This window comes from Pseudonaja textilis, chromosome 1 (assembly GCF_049901715.1).
Source record: "Pseudonaja textilis isolate UNSWEBS1 chromosome 1, rPseTex1.2, whole genome shotgun sequence".
NCBI classification, from domain to species: domain Eukaryota; kingdom Metazoa; phylum Chordata; class Lepidosauria; order Squamata; family Elapidae; genus Pseudonaja; species Pseudonaja textilis.
The window spans coordinates 146566255-146585822 of NC_141990.1; the positions used below are offsets into that span (position 1 = coordinate 146566255).

Consider the following 19568-nt stretch of genomic DNA (forward strand, 5'->3'; position numbering starts at 1 on the left):
CAGCCTACTTAGAGGACTGAATTCCATACGTAAACAGTAGCAGTGGATTATTTTTTTGCACTGCTCATGGCCAATATGAATATATTTCTCTGCCTATAAAACTCCCCAGGCTACTGCATTAGCATCCTGAAAGCCCAACTGCATAGCAGCAGAGGTACTATTTGCTTAACGACCATAACTGCTACTAGAATTTTCATTGCTAAATGAAGCAGTCATTAGGTGAAATATTACATATCCAAACCATTTAGCAGCATCACTTTTGGTAATCTGGGTGTTGTTGTTGTTAGGCCAGGACTGCACTGGACCTCACACTTCTCCTATCCTGCGATGCTCGCCTCCATTTCAGCTCCTCTACATCTTAGCCTTTTGGGCCACAACGCACAAGGTTGTCCCTGCTGCCCTGGGAACACTAAAAGTTATATTGAAAGCAATATATTTTGTCAAATGCATTGGCTACATGTATAGTATTCTGTTTGAAACTTACATACAACATTTATTTCAATCTAGAAGAAGTAAAAATGGCCATTACAAGCTTTGACTATTTCACACATCCCTAGTGCTTCAAATCCAAAAGTAGAAAAAAATTATCTAAGTGATAGTAATTCAAACAAAAAGGGATTCTTAAGGGGTTTCTAGGGAGTCTGAACCTATTTTAAATTCCATTCTAAATTTTACACCTTCTTTTTTAAAAATAGAGAATGCATCTAGTTGGGTTCTTTTCAGTATTCCTTTTCAGTGCCATCCTATGCATGTTTATTCAAGATTATGGAACAAATAGTTCGGCAGGGTCTATGTCAATTCGCTGCGGCCAACTCACCATGGCCAACTCACTGTGGGACATCTTGGCATGGCTAACTCACCACTGGACAACTAACTGCAGGACAAGAGCTACACCAATATCAAAGAATTGGAAGGGCAGAATCATTAAAGAAAGGATGCAAAAGAAGGGACAGAATGAAATGTGAACAGCAAAAATTAAAATATTTTTATTTATTTTAAATAATTAAATTGAATTGTTAAATTGTCCCGCAGCGAGTTGTCCCAAGGTGAGTTGGCCGTACTCACAAGTTGGCTGTGGCAAGTTGGCCCATTCCAAATTCGACATATGGATACCATTGCCCTGCAGCAAAGTTTACATTTCTGAAATGTCAAAGGAAGGTATAAAGAGGTTTTATTGGAGTGATGTCACATTTCCCAGGCAATAAAAACAACTTAGGAGTTGAAAAAGAAAACACTTGTTTTGCATTTACTATTTACACAATAGCCTTGGTTACTTAGCAACGGTTGTGAGTTCTGAAAGGTGCGACTACCCAGACAGAAGAAGAGAAGGAAGGGAAGGTATGCCAAGTCAATTAGGGAAAGAAGTTGCTTTGGATAACAGTCCCATTCAAGAGACTTTGTTGATTTAGGAACCTGATAGAATAAAAAGATGTTTGTGCCATTTTTGAAACCTCTTAAAAGATACTATGGTGATGGTGTGGGGGATTTTCTTTTTCTGTCCTCTTCTGTTAAAACACAACTATCTAAATCCTTTGCTATTTGCTATTAGACTAGCCTAATATGCCATTTTTTTTCCTCCACTCCAGGAGCACAGTGTCATGCAGAAGTTACACTGCACACAAGTTGACAAAATGGTAGCCCAGTACGACAAAGAGAAGCTAGCTTACGAGAAACTCCTTGAGAAGGCGATCAAGAAAAAGGGGTATGGCCTTGTTTAAAAAGCAACATTTGTTGACAGCAGAAAAGAAGAATTTAGTTCCATTTTTATACCCCAAGAGACAGATCAAAGTACCCTTGTCCTTGAGACATGTCATTCTAACTGTGAGAATCCCCAAGGAAGGCTTGTGTATTCAGTTCAGATTAAGAGATTTAAAAATGACACATTCTTTTAAGGGGAAAAATGGATGGGGGGAGGTTATTAGTAATTAATCTATAAAATCATTACACTGACCTCAATGGAGTATTCAGATCCTCATCACATGAAAGCTAACAAAAGACCCAAGGTAGGCATAATAAAAGCTGGTACACATTTGCTCATATGTCTCCTCCTCATATGGAAACCAACATCTCATCAAGTGTCTTTTTGGTTCTGAAGGTATAAATGTTGATCCTGAATTAGTTCTGAGGGTGTATTTAAAGCCTATGGAATACAGTATGAAGTGTGGTTGTCAGAAGATAGTGTATTTTTCATGTTAGCTTCGTTGGTCTAACCAGGTTAACTGATCAGGTCAACACCTGAATGTTAATTGAAAAACAAAAATCTGCTTGCTATTACAATCATCACTTTTCTGTGTGGACACTATAAACGGAATGCTTCCTCTCATCAAAATTTGATTTGGCGGGATTCTTTCTGGTAGATGAAACACTGGGCTAATAAAATGTGCCTGTGGTAGGCAGCCAGAAGCTTTAAAATGAAATTAATGAAATACAATAAGATCAAGATGTGGTTTTAATATTGCTCCTTGGGATTTTATATGAGGTGAGGATCTTGCGATGGTCAACACCCTCTCAAGATTTGGATCATCCATCACCATCACCATCATTGCTGCCACAACACACCATATCTCACCATACAGACTATCTCACAATAAATCTGAAAAAGCTGCTGATCCCAGAATTACACATTATGGAGTGAAAACACAAGACAAGGTTGCCTCCATTTGCTGACAGCCTCCATTTATGGTTCTCTTTATGGAAAGAATTAGTCAGATTGATTAATATATTGTGTTAGAATGCTCAGGATGTATATTTTCAAATACTCTGATGTATTAAATTAAATATGAATGCTTATTAACACATGTAGAGCTAGCCCTCAACTTATACTTACAATGGGGATCGACATTTCTGTCGCTAAGCGAGACTGTTTCTAAGTGAATCTTGCCCAACTGTATGACCTTTTTTGCTACCTTGTAAAGAAAATCACTGCGTCGTGATTTTTTAAATGAATCGTGTAGTTGTTAAGCAGATCTGGTTTCCCCCACTGATTTTGTTTGCCAGATGATGGGTGAGGAGGTTGCAAATGATGATCACAGGGCCATGGGATGCTACAGCTATCCTAAATACTTACCAGTTGCTAAGTGCCTAAATGTTGATCACATGACTGTGGAATGCCATGACAGCTTAAAGTGTGAGGACCTGTTGCAAATTACCTTTTCCCCCAATGCCATTGTAACTTCAAATAGTTACAATTTTCCAGGGCAAAATGAATGGTTGCAAATCAAGGACTACTTATATATGTAATGCTAGGGACATTCTAGGATCGCTATGATCAATCCTATTTAAATATAGGATGGTTGCCCTACAGATATTCCTCTCAGTTTCAGCCCCCTTACTCCCCCAGGGCCACAGGAGTGGGACAAAAAGAGTTCTGGTCCAGCAGTATCTACATTATGCCCACTTTGATCTAAACCAGAGCTAATTCCCAAATGGTACTTGTATCAGTATATTGGAATGGAACGGTGGACGTATGTTTATTAACATTTCTGAAACTCCCTGCTGAGTATCTATGGAGATTCTTAATCCTCCAAGTCATGGTTGTCCCAAAGATGCTTTTTCCAAAAAGGAACTAGGATTTCTTGGGTGTTTTTTTTCTTGAAAACATTTCACTTCTCATCCAGAAGCTTTTTTAGTTCTGAAAGTGCAGTTGCCTTTTGGAAAAAGCATCTTTGGGATTCCCTGCTGAGTAGCCTATCTCTTCAAAATTCATTGGACTAACAGGAAAAAAAAATGAGAAAGACCTAAATAGCTGTTTGTCCTGGGCAGGTTGTGTTTTTTCTTTCTTTTTTCATCAAGATTGACTAAATGCAGAATTGTTTAACATTTCAGATGAATAAATATTTATTGGGGGTGGGGTGGAGTAGGGAATAAATAAAGAGTTGACTAGAATAGAATCATAGAGCTGGAAGAGATCTTGGAGATCCTCTAGTCCAGGGGTAGGGAAACTTGGCTCTTCTATCACTTATGGACTTCAACTCCCAGAATTCCTGAGTGAGCCATAAAAGGTTCCCCATCCCTGGCCTACTGGCTTTTTAGTTGTGGGGGAAATCAATTTTTGACTTGAATGGAACTGTTTAATATACAAACGTAGGACATATGGACACAGGAATTCTGGGAATTGAAGTCCATAAGTGATAAAGGAGCCAAGTTTCCCTACCCCTGCTGTAGTCCAACCTCCGACCAAGGCAGGGTTCTTATACTACCACAGACAAATGGTTGTCCAATTGTTGTTGTTTTTTTGGTTTTTTTTAATCCAGCAATGGAGGCATACCCAAGTTGCATTTCTAAACATTTTTTCAAGGTTCATCTTCTAATGTTTGTTTGAAAATTTTAATTTGAAACTCTTCCTTGAAATGTTTCTGTTTTGTTTGTGTTTAGGGGAAATAATTGTCTTGAGATGAAAAAAGAAACAGAAAGTAAAGTTCAATTGTTAACATCTGATCATAAATCAAAGGTAAGAGCAAAAGTAGCCCATTTAACAATGTATTTCAGTACCTGACTGTCATATAATAAGAGCCATTTCTAGAAGTCGGAAATATGTTTTCTTCTCCAGGAAATGAGGGAAAAAAAAGACTGCAAGTTCTTTGGACTATTTAGGAAAACAACGAGAAAGAGGGCAAGACAGCAAGTAAAGAGATGATTTTTTTCCCTCACTGAAGATTACACTGGGAGTAAAACTATTTAGCCCACACAGCTGGAAATCCTTACTGTTAGATCTGACAGCATAGATTCATGCCACCATTTATAAACAAATATTTTCTTTGTGCTCATAGATCTGTTTACTTAAAATTGGAATTCACCACCACAGAATGTAAAACTGTATTTTTCAAACTTGGTGGGCTGAGGAATTCCAGGAGCTGAAGTCCACACTTCTTAGTTACCAAGTTTGGAAAAAAAAAAACAGGTCTAAAATATCCATGTTCCATTAAAAGAGCCACCCATGCACGTTCTACTTTAATGTTTCCCCTAATTTTTCCAGATGCATACTTTTGTATATCTAATGTACTTTTAATTTGGAGGAGAGGGAGGAGGCACACACAAAATGATTAAGATTAACAACAGAAACAAAATTAGGTGGAGGTGACTGCTTAGAAAAGATCTGGGTGAACTCAGGGGTTAAGTGTTGTTGAAATTGAGAAAAGATAAATCAACAGAAATAACTCTGCAAAACAACAGAAGTATCAAAAGAAGTTATTGCTGGAAGGAAAAATAAAAGAAATTTTAAAAGCAAGGGAAAAGGGAAAAAAACCGATGGAGTGGTGGTACATTGTATAGCAAATTGGTTAAGGATCCACATTTAAGAACATGTAAAAAGCAGAGTAAGGAAAGGCAATTGAGGCAGAAGGCTGCTCCAAGCTCATAAGCAGAATGGGGCCAGCAACATCATTGGAGGGTTCCGGTTGTCAGACTTTCCATGTGGTGTGAAGACTGAAACTCAAACTGGAAGGCAGGAGCTATGAGACCAGTGGATGATCGTTTGTCCTGGTCATTAGAACTGTGACTGTTGCCTTCGCTACAGCTACAACCATTGCCATTAGAGGGAAATGGTTTGTTGAAAAGCTGAGAGAAGAATTGATGGGAGTATAATAGACAAGCCAAGTCAGTAATGGCTTTGGAACATATTGCCTGGGGCTGAGTTCTGTTCATCTGTTTTCGGTGCTGCCATTGTTGTGAATTTGGGTGGTTTATGAGATGGATTATAGAAACAGTTGAAATGATTCCTAAGTGTCTGATAATGGTTGAGCCATATTGGATGGAAGAATTTTTAATGTCAGCCCTAAAACCAAGAATGACACATGGTGATTCTTCCCAGCTGAGTTCTTTATTGTTTCACATCTATGGACAAAACCTTAACACTCTTGAGTATTCTACTATCTCCATCTACAATACACTCTGTGAACTGTGAAGGAGGGGCTGTCTTCACCCCCTTTCTCTCATGCCTAATATCTGTATTGAGTTGCCTCTTACTCCTCTGGAGTGTGTCTCCTCCCTCTGGGAATCCACCTCCATACTATATTCCATCACATTGAACCGGATAATGGACTACAGTTGCTCTTTTTGTGACTTTCAATGGAGGGTGAGAAGAAGGCTGGAGGTGGAGGCTGTTGGTACCCAAATTATCCAAGCAATAAATAGTGGGTGTGCACCACTTTATCTGCCTGGTGGGCATAGGTTAGAACTGCCCATCTATAATTCGACAAAACCTTCCTCAGGTAAGACATGAGTCACAGGAATGTAGGCCTCCCCATTGTATAGGTCAAGATCTGACAAGATCTCAACTTCAAAGTACTAGTGTGAGGGGAGAGGGAATCTGGACAAGAGTTTATAGTATCCTTTGAACTCCTATACTAGGAACTGATTTCTTTTATGTCAGTAGCCCTTCCCCATTGGCTGGATGTCGGTTGATACTACAGTCAATCAGTGTTTGGGGAGATATATTCTATGGTTCAGAGATTGTTAACCTGTTTTGCAACAGAATGTTTTACTTTTTCAACCACTTATGCTGCAGCCACTCACTTTTTCTGAGGATTGACTGGGCATTGGGGGTCTATTAGCCGGGAGTGACTAGAGTTTCTGGATTCCTACCACATGGGCAAAGAGGGAAAAGTGCATTAAACTATCAATTAACCCAGGGAACATGGGGTTTAGTATAATCCCAAGATTCTGGATCTACATAAAACATGGATCTTAGAAGTGCCTCCTGCATTGTCCACTTTAAAAATCACGCGTAGAGAAGACTGAACCAACTTTTCTTCCTCAAAGGTGAAGGAAATTGTGGCACAGCACACCAAAGAGTGGTCTGAGATGATCAATACCCACTGTGCAGAAGAGCAAGAAATGCGTGATCTGCACCTTAGCCAGCAGTGTGAACTATTGAAAAAGCTGTTAATTAATGTGCATGAACAGCAGACACAACAACTGAAGCTTTCCCAAGACAGGTCAGCATCTTCTTCTTCCTCTTGTGCCATATCCACCATCAGACATTGGCGATCATATTGGCAATCCTATTTTTATCAACAGCCGCAAGAAATAGTGTTGCTGAGAGTTGTATCCAAACAGTTCCTTAGATTTTGAAGCCGTGATGTGTGTGTATGTATGTACGTATGTGTGCCTGTGTGTGTGTGTGTACAGTTATTCTTTTATTTGTTCACTTGGAAATGGTTGACTTTAGCTCAGTGTCAGAGTGTAGGAGATGAAAGCATTTCCCATCACCACCCAGGCTCACCTAATTAAAAAAAATGGCAGCTGACCATTGTTTTAAAAAGTGCAGCCATTTCTCGGATAGTGCTGACAATAATCTGATGTTGATTATATAACCTTGACGATTGGCAGATCAAAGCAAAGGGATTATAATCTTGAGTCTAGAATGTTTAAAATTGAAATTTAAATGCCATACTTTTTCTTTTCTTTTTTTAGAGAAAGTAAAGAAATGCGTGCCAACCAAGCCAAAATTTCAATGGAAAACAGTAAAGCCATAAGCCAAGATAAGTCTATCAAAAACAAAGCTGAAAGAGAAAGGTAAATATTACATTGCTGCTGGTTATAGAATAAGTTTCCATAAGGAAGATTCATGGGGTACTTGGTTTAATGTGAGTAGAGCAATTTACCTTCCCAGCAAATCATTATTACTCAATACAGCTAGAACCCAACTCAAAAATATAATGTAAATTCCATTATATTCAAGTAACACTCCAATAAATATTTGGCTAAAGAAATTAGGGGCTATTTTGTCCCGGGGAGAGAGAAGCCTTCCTGTATTTGTAAAGTGTATGTACTTTTGCAAATATTGGAGTTCTTCCAAGTGTTGTGTTCTCTTATTTGGTGGGATTGATGATATTGTGACTATATAAGGGCTAGAACTGAGAAAAATAAGATCTCAGTTAATATGTATGATAGCTGATTGTCTAGTCAGATATATGTTAAGAGTCTTAGACAATGAAATTAGCATTTCCTAGCTTCCCTCTTGTTTCTTTTCCCAGATCTTGCAATTAACCACTTTTCAAGATTCAATTACATGCATTCAGAAATATGTTACTAAGAGTTTAAAGTCCATGCACCATTGTCTGAGTCATTCCATGTCATGGTATGATTTGGACCGTATTCTGTTCTAACCAAAGCTTCCTGGGTAATTCAATTCAAATCCTTCATGGCACAAAACTTTCACTTCTATCATCCGATTTATTATTTCAGAAAAGTTTATGATCATGGACAAGTTCATACAAACCTCTTGCTAAATGCTAACAATAAAGAGCTATGGGCTAACTTTAGACAGGCCATTGTTACAAGAGACCTGGATTTTTATTTGCGCCATTTACAGACAGACAGACTGTCCTGTGTGGAAATGAATGTACTGGCCTTTCCCTTTTCCTTTCCAGTTTTAAGGGATTACTGGATTTCTCATTGACCTTGATATAGTGCAGCTGGAAAAGGAAGAACAGTCATTCCTAGTACTACATACAGGCAGAAAGTACAGGAGGAGGCATGCATTCACCCTATGAACAGATACATGGGGTCTTAAAGATAAACTAAAAGTTTTTAAATAAAGATACAGTACCAGAGTGAAATCAGAGGCCCAACAGAGCTTTACTGATTTCCTTAAGCGTAGCTAGCTCCATTTCCCCATTAACGCATGCGCTTTCTCATTTGAACCCACTCAGCTAGATCTACCCCAAGCCCTAGCTAAGGCGATGAGAGAAATGGGGAAGCAACTACTTTCTTTGCCTCACTCCATTTTATACAATGACTGGTTGCTAGGTAGATTCACAGATAAATGAGCCATTTCTAAGATATCAGAATCTTTCAGCATAAGCTGTTGATCCCCCTCCTCCCTTTTTTAGAAGCTCGGATTGTGCGAAGCATGCTTGTGTAGTGAAGGTTTAGCCTCCTAAATTTTGCATAAGCAATATTACTCCCAACACTTCACTGGAATACAAATTGTGATCTTTCTACATCTCGTATGGCATTCCTTGGAGATGCAAAAGGCAGAGAACCATTAAAATGCTGTGGGATATTAATAAACAAAAAGGCTTTAGCAGAATCACTCACTCACTCACTCAATCTTTATTACTGCCGCTGACCAGCAAATGGAAGTTTTAAAACAATAATAATAGTAAAAAATAAAAATAAAAAATAGATTTAATAATACATTGTGATTGGTGGTGGGTTAACCGTGGTCAGTTAAAATTTGCCTAATTTTACATACAGCATAGCAGAATAGCAGAATCGCCATTGTTGTTCAGCTGGAAATCCAACTTTTTTTAAAACTTAAAACTTTTTAAAAAACTTAATAATCAGTGCCCCTTCTTTTGGTCCATTTAAATGTCATACCCTCTGCAATAATGTAAGGTAAATTCAGCGGTGCTCTAAATATCTATATCCATATTTTTCTGGATCTTTTGAGCTATTGGCATATGTTCTTTCTACAAGAATACCCAAACTTTATTCATAACATTTTTCCATATCTTTTGTGTCAACTTTCTTTTATCGGCTTTAAGCCCAGATAATACATATAACATGACATTTGTCTCTGAAACTGGGGCTGTCAGGAATAAAGGTTGACTTGTATGCTTAGATTTAACTTGGCCAGCGGTGTCTGTATTTTAGCCTTGGATTCTTCTTCATTTTGTTGCTTGCTATTTAGGTCTGTTGGGTGTTTTTTCCTCTCTTCTACATAATTAATTTCAGATTTAACTAAAGAAACCAAATGTACAGTTTAATACTAATGATATAAATTATTGGTTTATTCCCCTTTGTAGCCTAGATAGTTTGGTCTGTTATTTTTTGACTATTTGTTTTATTTCACTTATTTTATACTATTGTTCTATTTACTATATTGCCATAGCTGGTATTTATAGTTATAATACTAATAAATATATAATTATTGTTAGGTCTTACAGTTAGAAAGCATTTTAGTTATCTGTTAATAGTACCTATATTTTTGCTACTGGTCACCTTATCTTAAAGTGTAAATTGATATATTTTATACTAATCTGTGACAGAATTTCAGGAGAAGGAGGGGTCTCTTTGCATTTTTCTCAGTGATATTTTGATGTGTAATACAACTAGATAATACAGTAGTAAATATATCATTCACAGGCGTGTGAGGGAACTGAATAGCAGTAACACAAAGAAGTTTCTGGAAGAAAGAAAACGGGTGAGTAGTTAATCATCTGAAATACCATAAACTTTTTTTAAATTGGTGAGCTGTTTTCCAAGACCTGATGAAACTGAGTAGATTGAAAGACAGAAGGCATAGTGGAAATAGGAACTGCGTATGAAATAAATACCATAAAGTATTTTTAGAAGTCGTGACTTGAAAAAAGGAATATTTGAGGGCTTTTGGTCCAGACTAGGACAGAAAAGGTTATCTGTGGCTAACTGAAGTCTGAAGGCAGATAATCTGTCCATTTTTTCTACCTTGGTTCTGCTGGATAAAGTAAAGGTAAAGATTCCCCTCACACTTATGTGCTAGTCATTTCTGGCTCTAGGGGGCGGTGCTCATCTCCGTTACAAAGCTGAAGAGACAGCGCTGTCCGAAGATGTCTCCGTAGTCATGTGGCTGGCATGACAAAACACCGAAGGCGTACAGAATGCTGTTACCTTCCCACCAAAGTGGTCCCTATTTTTCTACTTGCATTTTTTTCATGCTTTTGAACTGCAGAATTGGTTTGAATCCATCCCAAGCAATCTCATCTATATGCATCCTGTTTTGGGCCATACGCTAAACATTTTTCTAATGAAACTCGAATTTCTTAATAGATTAAAAGCTGAAGACACCAAATTCAGTATGAGAGTTTCTTTGACTATTGCTCTTTTTTGTTTCATAAATATTTTAGAAGGTGGAAGAGGATAATTTATCTAGATAATACCCCTCCTTATCCAATAAGTAACACTGTTTTTATTTGTCAATCAAGTGGTCAGTTTATTATGCTTGATTTTTATCAAGAAATTTATTGATACAAAAAGAAAACTATGGAAATTCAAAATCCTTCTCCCCATGTTCAGATATGATTTTTTTTTTTATTCTCCCAGTTTAGCTTTTGGAAGTTAATTATGCTGAAAAATAACCTAGTGTGGTGTATTAATTCAACCTGTTTGCTTGGTTTATGATTTAGGGTATGTGAGGACACAAACAAATGAGTTGATCAAATAATCACCTTCTACTTGTTATGTGTTTTCTCTGGCATTGTGTTTTGTATGTTTGATACGTGCGACATTTGTAGCCTATGACTGAGTCCTTTTATTGCACTTGTCAGAAAGCAACATAAGCCCAGTGGGATAGACAGTTCAGCTACATTGCACCCTGTCCTGATGTTGTTTTCAAAGAAACACAGTCCTGGAGGAACATTGAAGTACTTCCTTATAAGAATTGGGTTTTTCCTTTGGATCATTCTATCAGTACAAAGAATTAAGACGGTCTGTGGAATTGAATGGATGCTAATATACTCACCCTACATAGGTGTCTTACTCAAATTTTATTGAGAATACTCAATCTAACACAATAGTAATTTTATATATACAGCACCTAAAAGCATAGGGTATCCAAATGAGAAAGTCGTCTCTTAATGCATTTCCTCAAGCTAAAGATAAGCTTCATTTAATTGTACTATGCTCACATCACACGAAGGAGACCACAGGAAGTTCCTTACTTTTCATTTTTTATTTTGCATTATGACCCCTTGCTGTGTTCCATATGGCAAGAGTTCTTTCAGAAAGCAATATTTTGGGGAGAATGACTTTGAAAAACCCATGTAACCCAAAAGAATGTGGTTATTTCATTTCCCCCCTTTCTGGTTTTGCTTACAGTTGGCAATGAAGCAATCAAAGGAAATGGATCAGTTGAAGAAAGTCCAACTTGAACATCTAGAAATTTTGGAGAAGCAAAATGAGCAGGTAACAAACACCTGGCTGTCAAAGGAAAGGGAATCTGGGTGCTGTGACCTGTTATCTGGTTATTGATTTATTTGAGGCAAGGAATTTATGACCTATTTGGTTCATATAAGTATCAGACCGAGCCTTACAAATGCCCTGTGCATCATTTATAATCTATACACCATGCCAGTATATGAACCAGCACTAAGAATACAAGTCTACAAAATCCAAGTAGGCATGTTTAAGTTTGGCTCCAAAGCATTATGTTAGCTGTAGCCTAAAAGAGAAGTTTTGAGCTGCGCCTGTTTAGGATGTCATTTTGTGTCCCAATGGCACTTTGAGAGGTAATGAAAGGACCTCAGTAGCTGCTTGCTGAAATGGGGAGACATGCTATATTATAAGAGACAGGCTATATTACTGGAAGCTGATCTTATGCAAAGCAGGCATTTAGACGGATTGTCGTTTCACCACAATCTCTTTCAATATCCACTCTGACACATGCGATACTCCCTCAGTGGAAGCAAAGCCAATCTACGAGCATCTTCACTGCTGCTCCTACTATTGCTACCATGAAGAAGAAGCCCGCTGCTCTTCAGATATTATGGATTTCAGAGTACCAGTTAATATGGACAATGGCAAGGGATGATCAGAATTTTAGTCTAGATTATCTGGGACATAGCTGATGGCCTATTTTGTTTAAAAACTATCATAAGGAAATTTAAATGTAATTACTGGTAAATTTTGTTACAGGAAAAAAAAATGTGTTTTTCAGTTCAGTTATTGTGAAACCCATGCTAAGTGAACAAGGACAGATAAAGATCAGATTTTTCCTCTTTTGCTGAATTCAGTATGGTGTGAACAAATTATTCTTTCTTAAGTAAAGCCATAAAAACATTATAGGTTTGTCTAAACTCAGAATCTTTAGAAATTACTCTAGGTTCCATGTAAGTTATTTATTGAGCAACGATCGTGTTTTCTGTCACATTCTATTACCTGTAGGGGGCAAAGTGAATGAGCATGTGCTCATTTGGTACAATGTGATGGGGCTGGATGATCAGCAGGGAAACCTGAATTCCAGTCCTAGCTCAGGCACAAAAACATCTGTGTGACCTTAGGCCAGCCGTCCCCAATCTGTGGGCCATGGCCCCACTACTGGCCTATTTGTCCTTGGCCTATTTGCCACTGGGCCGCATGAACAGAGGGCTGGTGCCCATGCGCACGCAGCTCAACTCACACAACTGGCAGGCCAGTGCACTTGCATGGCACATGCAGCTCAACTGGCGCAAGTCGAGCTGCGCATGCATGTGTGTGCACCTGTCCCAACGCTCACAAGGCCCAGTTCCCCTCTTCCCCCCTCCCCCAGCTAGGCCGCCAAGCCAAAAAGGTTGGGGACTGCTGCCTTAGGCCAATCACTCTCTCTCAGTTTTAAGAAGAAGGAAATGAAAAATCATTTCCAAAAATGTTGCCTAGGAAACTTCATAACTGGGTAGATGTGTCCAGGTAGCTGCAGGAATTAACTGTGACTCAAAGGTGATACATTGGTACCTTGGTACTCAACTACTTTGAAACTCACCGAATTTGGTACTCAATGCATTTTGACATGAAAATTTTGTCCCGGTACTCATTGTTTGTTTGGTACTCAACGCAAGCTAGATCTTGTCAGTGTCAGCTACCTTGTGACTCCACTACATTATCTCTTATGGAAAAAAATTGTTTGGTACTCACTGCCTGTCCTGGAACCAATTAACATTGAGTATCGAGGTACCACTGTATAGTTATGTAGATGGGTATGATGCATTAACTGCTTTTCATAACTTTATCATTTCTGCTATATTTCTGAAAATTATTTCCATATCATTTCCTTCATTACTGACATATTCAAAAACTATTTACTGGTTTGATTAATTTTTTTCCCTCTCATTTAACTCAACTTTATCAAACTAAAACAAAAGTTAGAAAACTGCACTAGAAATCTGTACCTTGAATATAGGTGTACCCATTAAAGAATTGATGCATTTCTCTTTCTTTCATTTTGAAAATAAGGTGAAAGTAGAGAAAGCCAGATGCAGACTAGACTAGAACAGAATGATCATTTTTCTTGCATTTATATGTTGTTGTCATCTCACTCTTCATTCATTTTATTTGCTTCATTGTGTTGCTGAACTTTGATGTTATTATTTTTGTACAAACAGCTTTTGAAATCCTGCCATGCTGTCCCTCAAATTCAAGGTAGGATTTATGTACCCTGAGCAAGCTGCTACTACTTTATAGATACCATTTGATGACTGATCTATATTGGCTTGATTTAGAATCAATTTGATACTTGAGAAGGTTCCCCCTTTCCAAGAATTACGTTGGCATATACACATTACCCATGTACACATTACTAGAGGTCCCCAAAAGCTGGAATTGTATTTGTAGGCTTTAAATTTCACAGGCAGCTGGTTTCTTATAAAAAACATCTCTTAGTTTTGTGTAGAGCAGGGGTGTCCAACCTTGGCAACTTTAAGACTTGTGGACTTCAACTCCCAGAATTCCTCAGTCCACAAGTCTTAAAGTTGCCAAGGTTGGACACCCCTGGTGTAGAGTCTTATTCATGTCTAGGTTTCTTGCAAAACAATTTTGCCCACAATTATGAATCATCTAAACATAGGCATCATACATAAGTGATAGCTGCTTATGCTGAATAACAAAGTGTGTGCATTGTAATTGGTCAAATTCTGCCTAAAATTGGACTGTGTCCCTTCATTCAAAGTAAGCAATTCTCACTTTTTGTTGAAAAACTAATTAAATATTACTGTGTGGGGTGGAGACCGCCTAGTTGCAGGAACAAGTTTTTCAGGGACTCATCGATCGTCACATTTTTGGAAAAATGTGTTGACATTTTTGCTTGCAAGTGTCCTCCAGTTTCATCAACAATTTCAGCTTTCCATATTTCACATATGACATGAGTCTAGGCCAAACTGGGCAGCTTCTGATTTAGACCTGGCAGACAGGGCTACTTTTTTGAAGCCTGAAACTCATTCAAACTCATAGATAGAACATTGTAGTGTCAGTTCCCAAGCTACAAATTGGGAGACCCATGAGTTTTACTTCCATCTTAACACAAAGCCAGCTGATTAACCTGGGGCCAGTCAGTCTCTCTCTCTCTCAGCCCTAGAAAGGAGACAAGGGCAAACCACTTCTGAAAAAAACTTTGCCAAGAAAACTATAGGAACATGTACAGTCTGTTGCCAGGAATCAATACCAACTTGAATGGGCCAAAAATAAATTATTAATTTCCATTTTGTATGCCCAGCACTAGTGAATGTTGTAATATTAGTACAAAAGCACTTTCCCTGTTGAGATTTCTCTGGCTTTGTTGTCATTCTTTTCAGCATATTTTTTTAATTGTATCTGAAGCATGTGATCAAATTATAAATGATTTATATAAGTAGCAATTATCCCTTTTTTTGGAAACATTGTTTAAAACAGCGTGCAACCTGTCTTAACAATAGGGCTCCAGGAAGTATAGGAGGAGCTCCTGTTTTTCAAATCAGATCAATCTGGTTTAGACAATGGGGATGAACAGATAAACCAGACAAAGTGAAAATCATTGTAATATAGATACTTAATGCTCAGGCGCTGTCAATTATTCATGAAAAAAATGCTACCAGATACATCATGTGACTGAAATAGTTTCGAGGCCGGCAGGAAACATCAGCATTATTAATTTTATTAAGGTTATTATTAACATTATTAATACAGTAAACAGGAAAATTTGTGAAAAAAGACAGCATAACCTAGCACTCTGTCCGGTTCGTGCTTTTCAAGAAATCAAGTTAATGGTTGTTTAGAATGTTAACACATTCTTTCCAACTAAAAAATAGATCTTTGTGATACTTGAAAAAAATAGATTGTAGCACAGTCAATTCCAAAGTGTGTTGGTAGGTATAAGAGTCTTACATTCCTTCTCAAAAATGTTTCTGATAGCGAAGTGTTACCAGGTAGTCCTTGAGTTATGATGACATTTGAGCCCAAAATTTCTGTTGTTAAGTGAGATGCTTGTTAAATGAGTTTTGCCCCATTTTACAACTTTTCTTGCCACAGTTGTTAAGTGAATCACCACAGTTAATAAGTTAGTAGCCTGGTTGTTAAGTGAATCTGGTTTCCTCGTTGACTTTGCTTGACCGAAGGTTCCAAAAGGTGATCATGTGATCCTGGGACACAGCAAAGGTCACGGCTATGAACCAGTTGCCTAACATCTGAATTTTGATCTGAAGATCATGGGGATACTGCAAAAGTAACTATGAAAAACTGTCATAAGTCACATTTTTTTCAGTGCCATTGTAACTTTTGAATGGTCACTAACCAAACTGTTGTAAGTTGAGGACTACCTGTATTCAGATAGGTGAAGAGGAGGAGAAACGCATGGATTATTCTGCCAAGGGTGGGACTTTCACTGCTTGCTTACCTGTGGCACTTTGACAAAGGCAGTGGGCATGTGGCCAGTTGGGCCCGCAATTTAATGTGTCTTCCCGTAATGATGTCATGAAACTATGGACCACCAGAGCCTGTAAAACGGGTGTCAAACTCGCGGTGTCATGTTGTCATGTGACGTATCACAACTTTCCCCTCCTTCGCTAAAATGGGGGGTGGGCGTGGCCAGCGCGTGACGCATCTGGGCCGCGGGCCACGAGTTTGACATCCCTGCTGTAAAGCGTATCTGGCAACGTCATAGCATAATTGGGCTGCCCACTGCAAAGAAATGATACTTGGATCCTGCCTAATGTGTTAGTTTTAATTTGGACCGCAATTAAATAATACCTTCGCATGCTAAACCACTGAGCGTCCTTTCCATCTGTATTGTATATAATGTGGTGAAAATCATGCCCACAAGTAACTCCATCTTCAAGCAGTTCCTGAAGGCCTGGTTTACTTGGTCGTTGAATGGCTTTTAGCTGGAGGATCTCTGAATTCATTTGGAAAGATTCCATTGTTGAATTAGACCATATTGGTCAGTATTTCAAAGGAGGCTGGAGGCTTTTGTCAGTGCATTGTGCTCCAGGTTTGGGCTTTTTTGATTATATTTTGATTTGGAATGGGATTCATTTGCCATAAAAATATAAGGGGATGTTCTCCAAAAAGCACCATATTAATAGCATGTGCCCTAAAGGCTTAGATTTGTATTTGATCAGGGAAGAGTTATATTTGCCTAGCATAAATAAATACTTTAGACTGGATTTATTCATTATCTCTTTGCCCATTCTGAAGCTGCAGGAAACACCACAGAATACTGTATGGCTCCCTTATGTTTCTCCTTTGATTTGTGGGATGATTCTGAACATTGGTCCTTTTGGCCACCACCCTCCTTCCATAACACAGAATTACAGCTCCAAGAACCCACAGTAGAGACTCCGATGTATTTGTCTCATTCCTCCCCGCACTCAGTCATGCTAACAGCCCAATTCTCCTGCTTTGCAGGCCAAGGAGATGCAGCAGATGGTGAAGCTAGAGGCAGAGATGGACCGCAGGCCTGCAACAGTGGTATAAAGCTCCAATGCACAAACTAAAATATGAGGCCATCTGATTTTATTTTCGATCTTTGCAATGATAATTCACTGAAGATTGGAAGATGGGATCTCTTCTGCTTAGTGTCAGGTAGCCAATCTCTGCTGAAGAGCTTGGATTTTTGGGGCGAGGGGGGAGGGGGGAATACTGTACTTTATTTTCCCAAATGAGACTCTCCTTCTCAGGAGAAAGCAAATGATTTTAAAATCCAAGAGCACTGCCCTTCATATGATGGTTGTCTTTATCTGAATTATAAACGCAACCCTTGTTTCTGTTCTTGAAATGTTTAGTCTTGTTTTACCGGCCTTTGTATTTTATATTATTTTTTTGCCTGGGCTTCCTTGACTTTGGAATGACCAACAACTCTATTGTAAGTTCCCAGAATTAATCTGCCTCCTGAAATAAGAACCTCTGAAGAATATTTCATAAGATTTCCCCTCCTCTCCGAAAGAACCCTACCTTGTAGTACATAGCATCAGTGGCTGTCTATCTTTGCCCCGAGGACTGCTTGGACTAAAGTGTTACCAAATGAAGTGTTGCCATGGGGAGTTCACCTTTTCCAGATGTTTGTTTCCCCATTCTGTTCCTCCTCTGTCCTCTAGTTCTTCATGTTTTCCTTCCAATGATGCGCCTGCGTTCTATGGACATTTGATATGCCCAGTCCTAGTAGGGCTGTTTTAGAGGATATCCTACCCCTTTGTCTGTATCTGTGGGTTTTTTCCCTCTAAAAATATTTTATACTCTATAAACCTTGACAATGTATTATGCCATTTTGGCTGCATAGAAACAGGCTCCGTAGAGGTATAACTTATATCAGTATATGATATTGGGAAACTCCCATCTATAAACTTTGTAGAATAGATAAATGTTCATTATTAAAGCTGTGCGGGTTATTTCTGTGTTCAGAATTTCATCATCAGCAAGTGCCATGTTGGGCTGGATACGTCTGAATTAGAAGTGGTATTTTTTTTTGTAAAATCCTGTTGAAAGGATTGCAAGGTAGCAAAAGACTGTTCCTGTGCCATATTGATCTATGATGCTGTAGTTAAAATAATAATAATAATGAAGGAATTGTATTTTAGGCACTCTTAACCAGAGTTCACAGACTACCTAAAGGTTGCATTTCAATTAACTTGTCACCAGTCCCAAATACTACTGTTTTTGTGTTCTAAAATTTAAATAGATTTTGGGGGGAGGGTATTCTAACTGTGATAATGTAAAGTATTTATACCGATTCAGTCACAATCTTGTGGAAAATTCACATTCCTGTAGCAACATTGACAGTAGTAAACAAAACCTCTGCTTGCATGTGGTAACAAACACCAGTTCTGACCAGTGAATATTGTATGGCCACACAGTCATTCTCTTACTGGTAAATAAATACAGAATCAATGTACAAAACAGAATATTTGACTGACAAAATATCAGTATAAATAATATATATATATTTGTGTATATGAATTATGTGGGCATTCTTACAAGTCGAGTTGAAAAAAATTGTGTTAATTTAATTTTACACACTATATTTATGCAGATTTTCAGACTTTCATATGAGGAAATGATCCTTTTTATGTCTGTTAGATATCCAAATAATTTGCTACAGTATTAATGTGCACGTTCTCAAAGCCCACTGTAGTTACAATGCAGAACAGTGCACGTCAATCTTCTGCTTGGAAGTCTCCATGTTACCAACATAAGCAGGACTATGGGAAACGGGTAGTTTAGAACAAAATCAGATAACTGATTTCAGTAATAGTACTGATCATGTTGTTGTATATGCGTGTACAAACTGATTCAAAATATTCCTAAAAATGGCATATGGAGATAATTATGTAATTGTTCTGAGATACAACTTTCAGATTCTCTAATAAAAAACCCTGAAACAAAGTTAGTATCTATTCTTGTGGATCAAATAATCATTTTGTGTGTGTGTGTGTGTGTGTGTGTGTGTGTGTGAAAACATCTTCCTCACACAAATCTTTAATTTTTTTCAGTCTAACCTGCTTTGACATCCTTATGACTTTAAACTATATTCTTTATCACATTGCAGATGTCTCACTCAAAAAAAACACAAACCCCTAGCTGGTTTTACTAATTATACATTTTATGGAAAACCTCTTAATCCTGCTGAATCCTATTTGAAAAATACA

At 38.0% G+C, this 19568-nt stretch overlaps 1 protein-coding gene across 12 annotated transcripts in view; it reads left to right on the forward strand.

The window, feature by feature from the left end:
- Positions 1 to 19305, forward strand: part of PLCB4 (phospholipase C beta 4) — a 178961-nt gene extending 159656 nt beyond the window's left edge. For 10 of the 12 annotated variants that reach the window (XM_087918978.1, XM_087919025.1, XM_087918985.1 and 7 more), the window contains 8 exons: positions 1587 to 1702; positions 4375 to 4450; positions 6760 to 6935; positions 7414 to 7515; positions 10093 to 10150; positions 11803 to 11889; positions 14061 to 14097; positions 17332 to 19305. In XM_087918978.1, coding sequence (XP_087775104.1) covers positions 1587 to 1702; positions 4375 to 4450; positions 6760 to 6935; positions 7414 to 7515; positions 10093 to 10150; positions 11803 to 11889; positions 14061 to 14097; positions 17332 to 17420 — 741 coding nt within the window. In that variant the 3' untranslated portion in view covers positions 17421 to 19305. The remainder of the gene's footprint in view (positions 1 to 1586; positions 1703 to 4374; positions 4451 to 6759; positions 6936 to 7413; positions 7516 to 10092; positions 10151 to 11802; positions 11890 to 14060; positions 14098 to 17331) is intronic. The other 2 variants (XM_087919038.1, XM_087919045.1) reach the window with 1 other exon arrangement.
- The last annotated feature ends 263 nt before the right edge of the window (positions 19306 to 19568 follow it).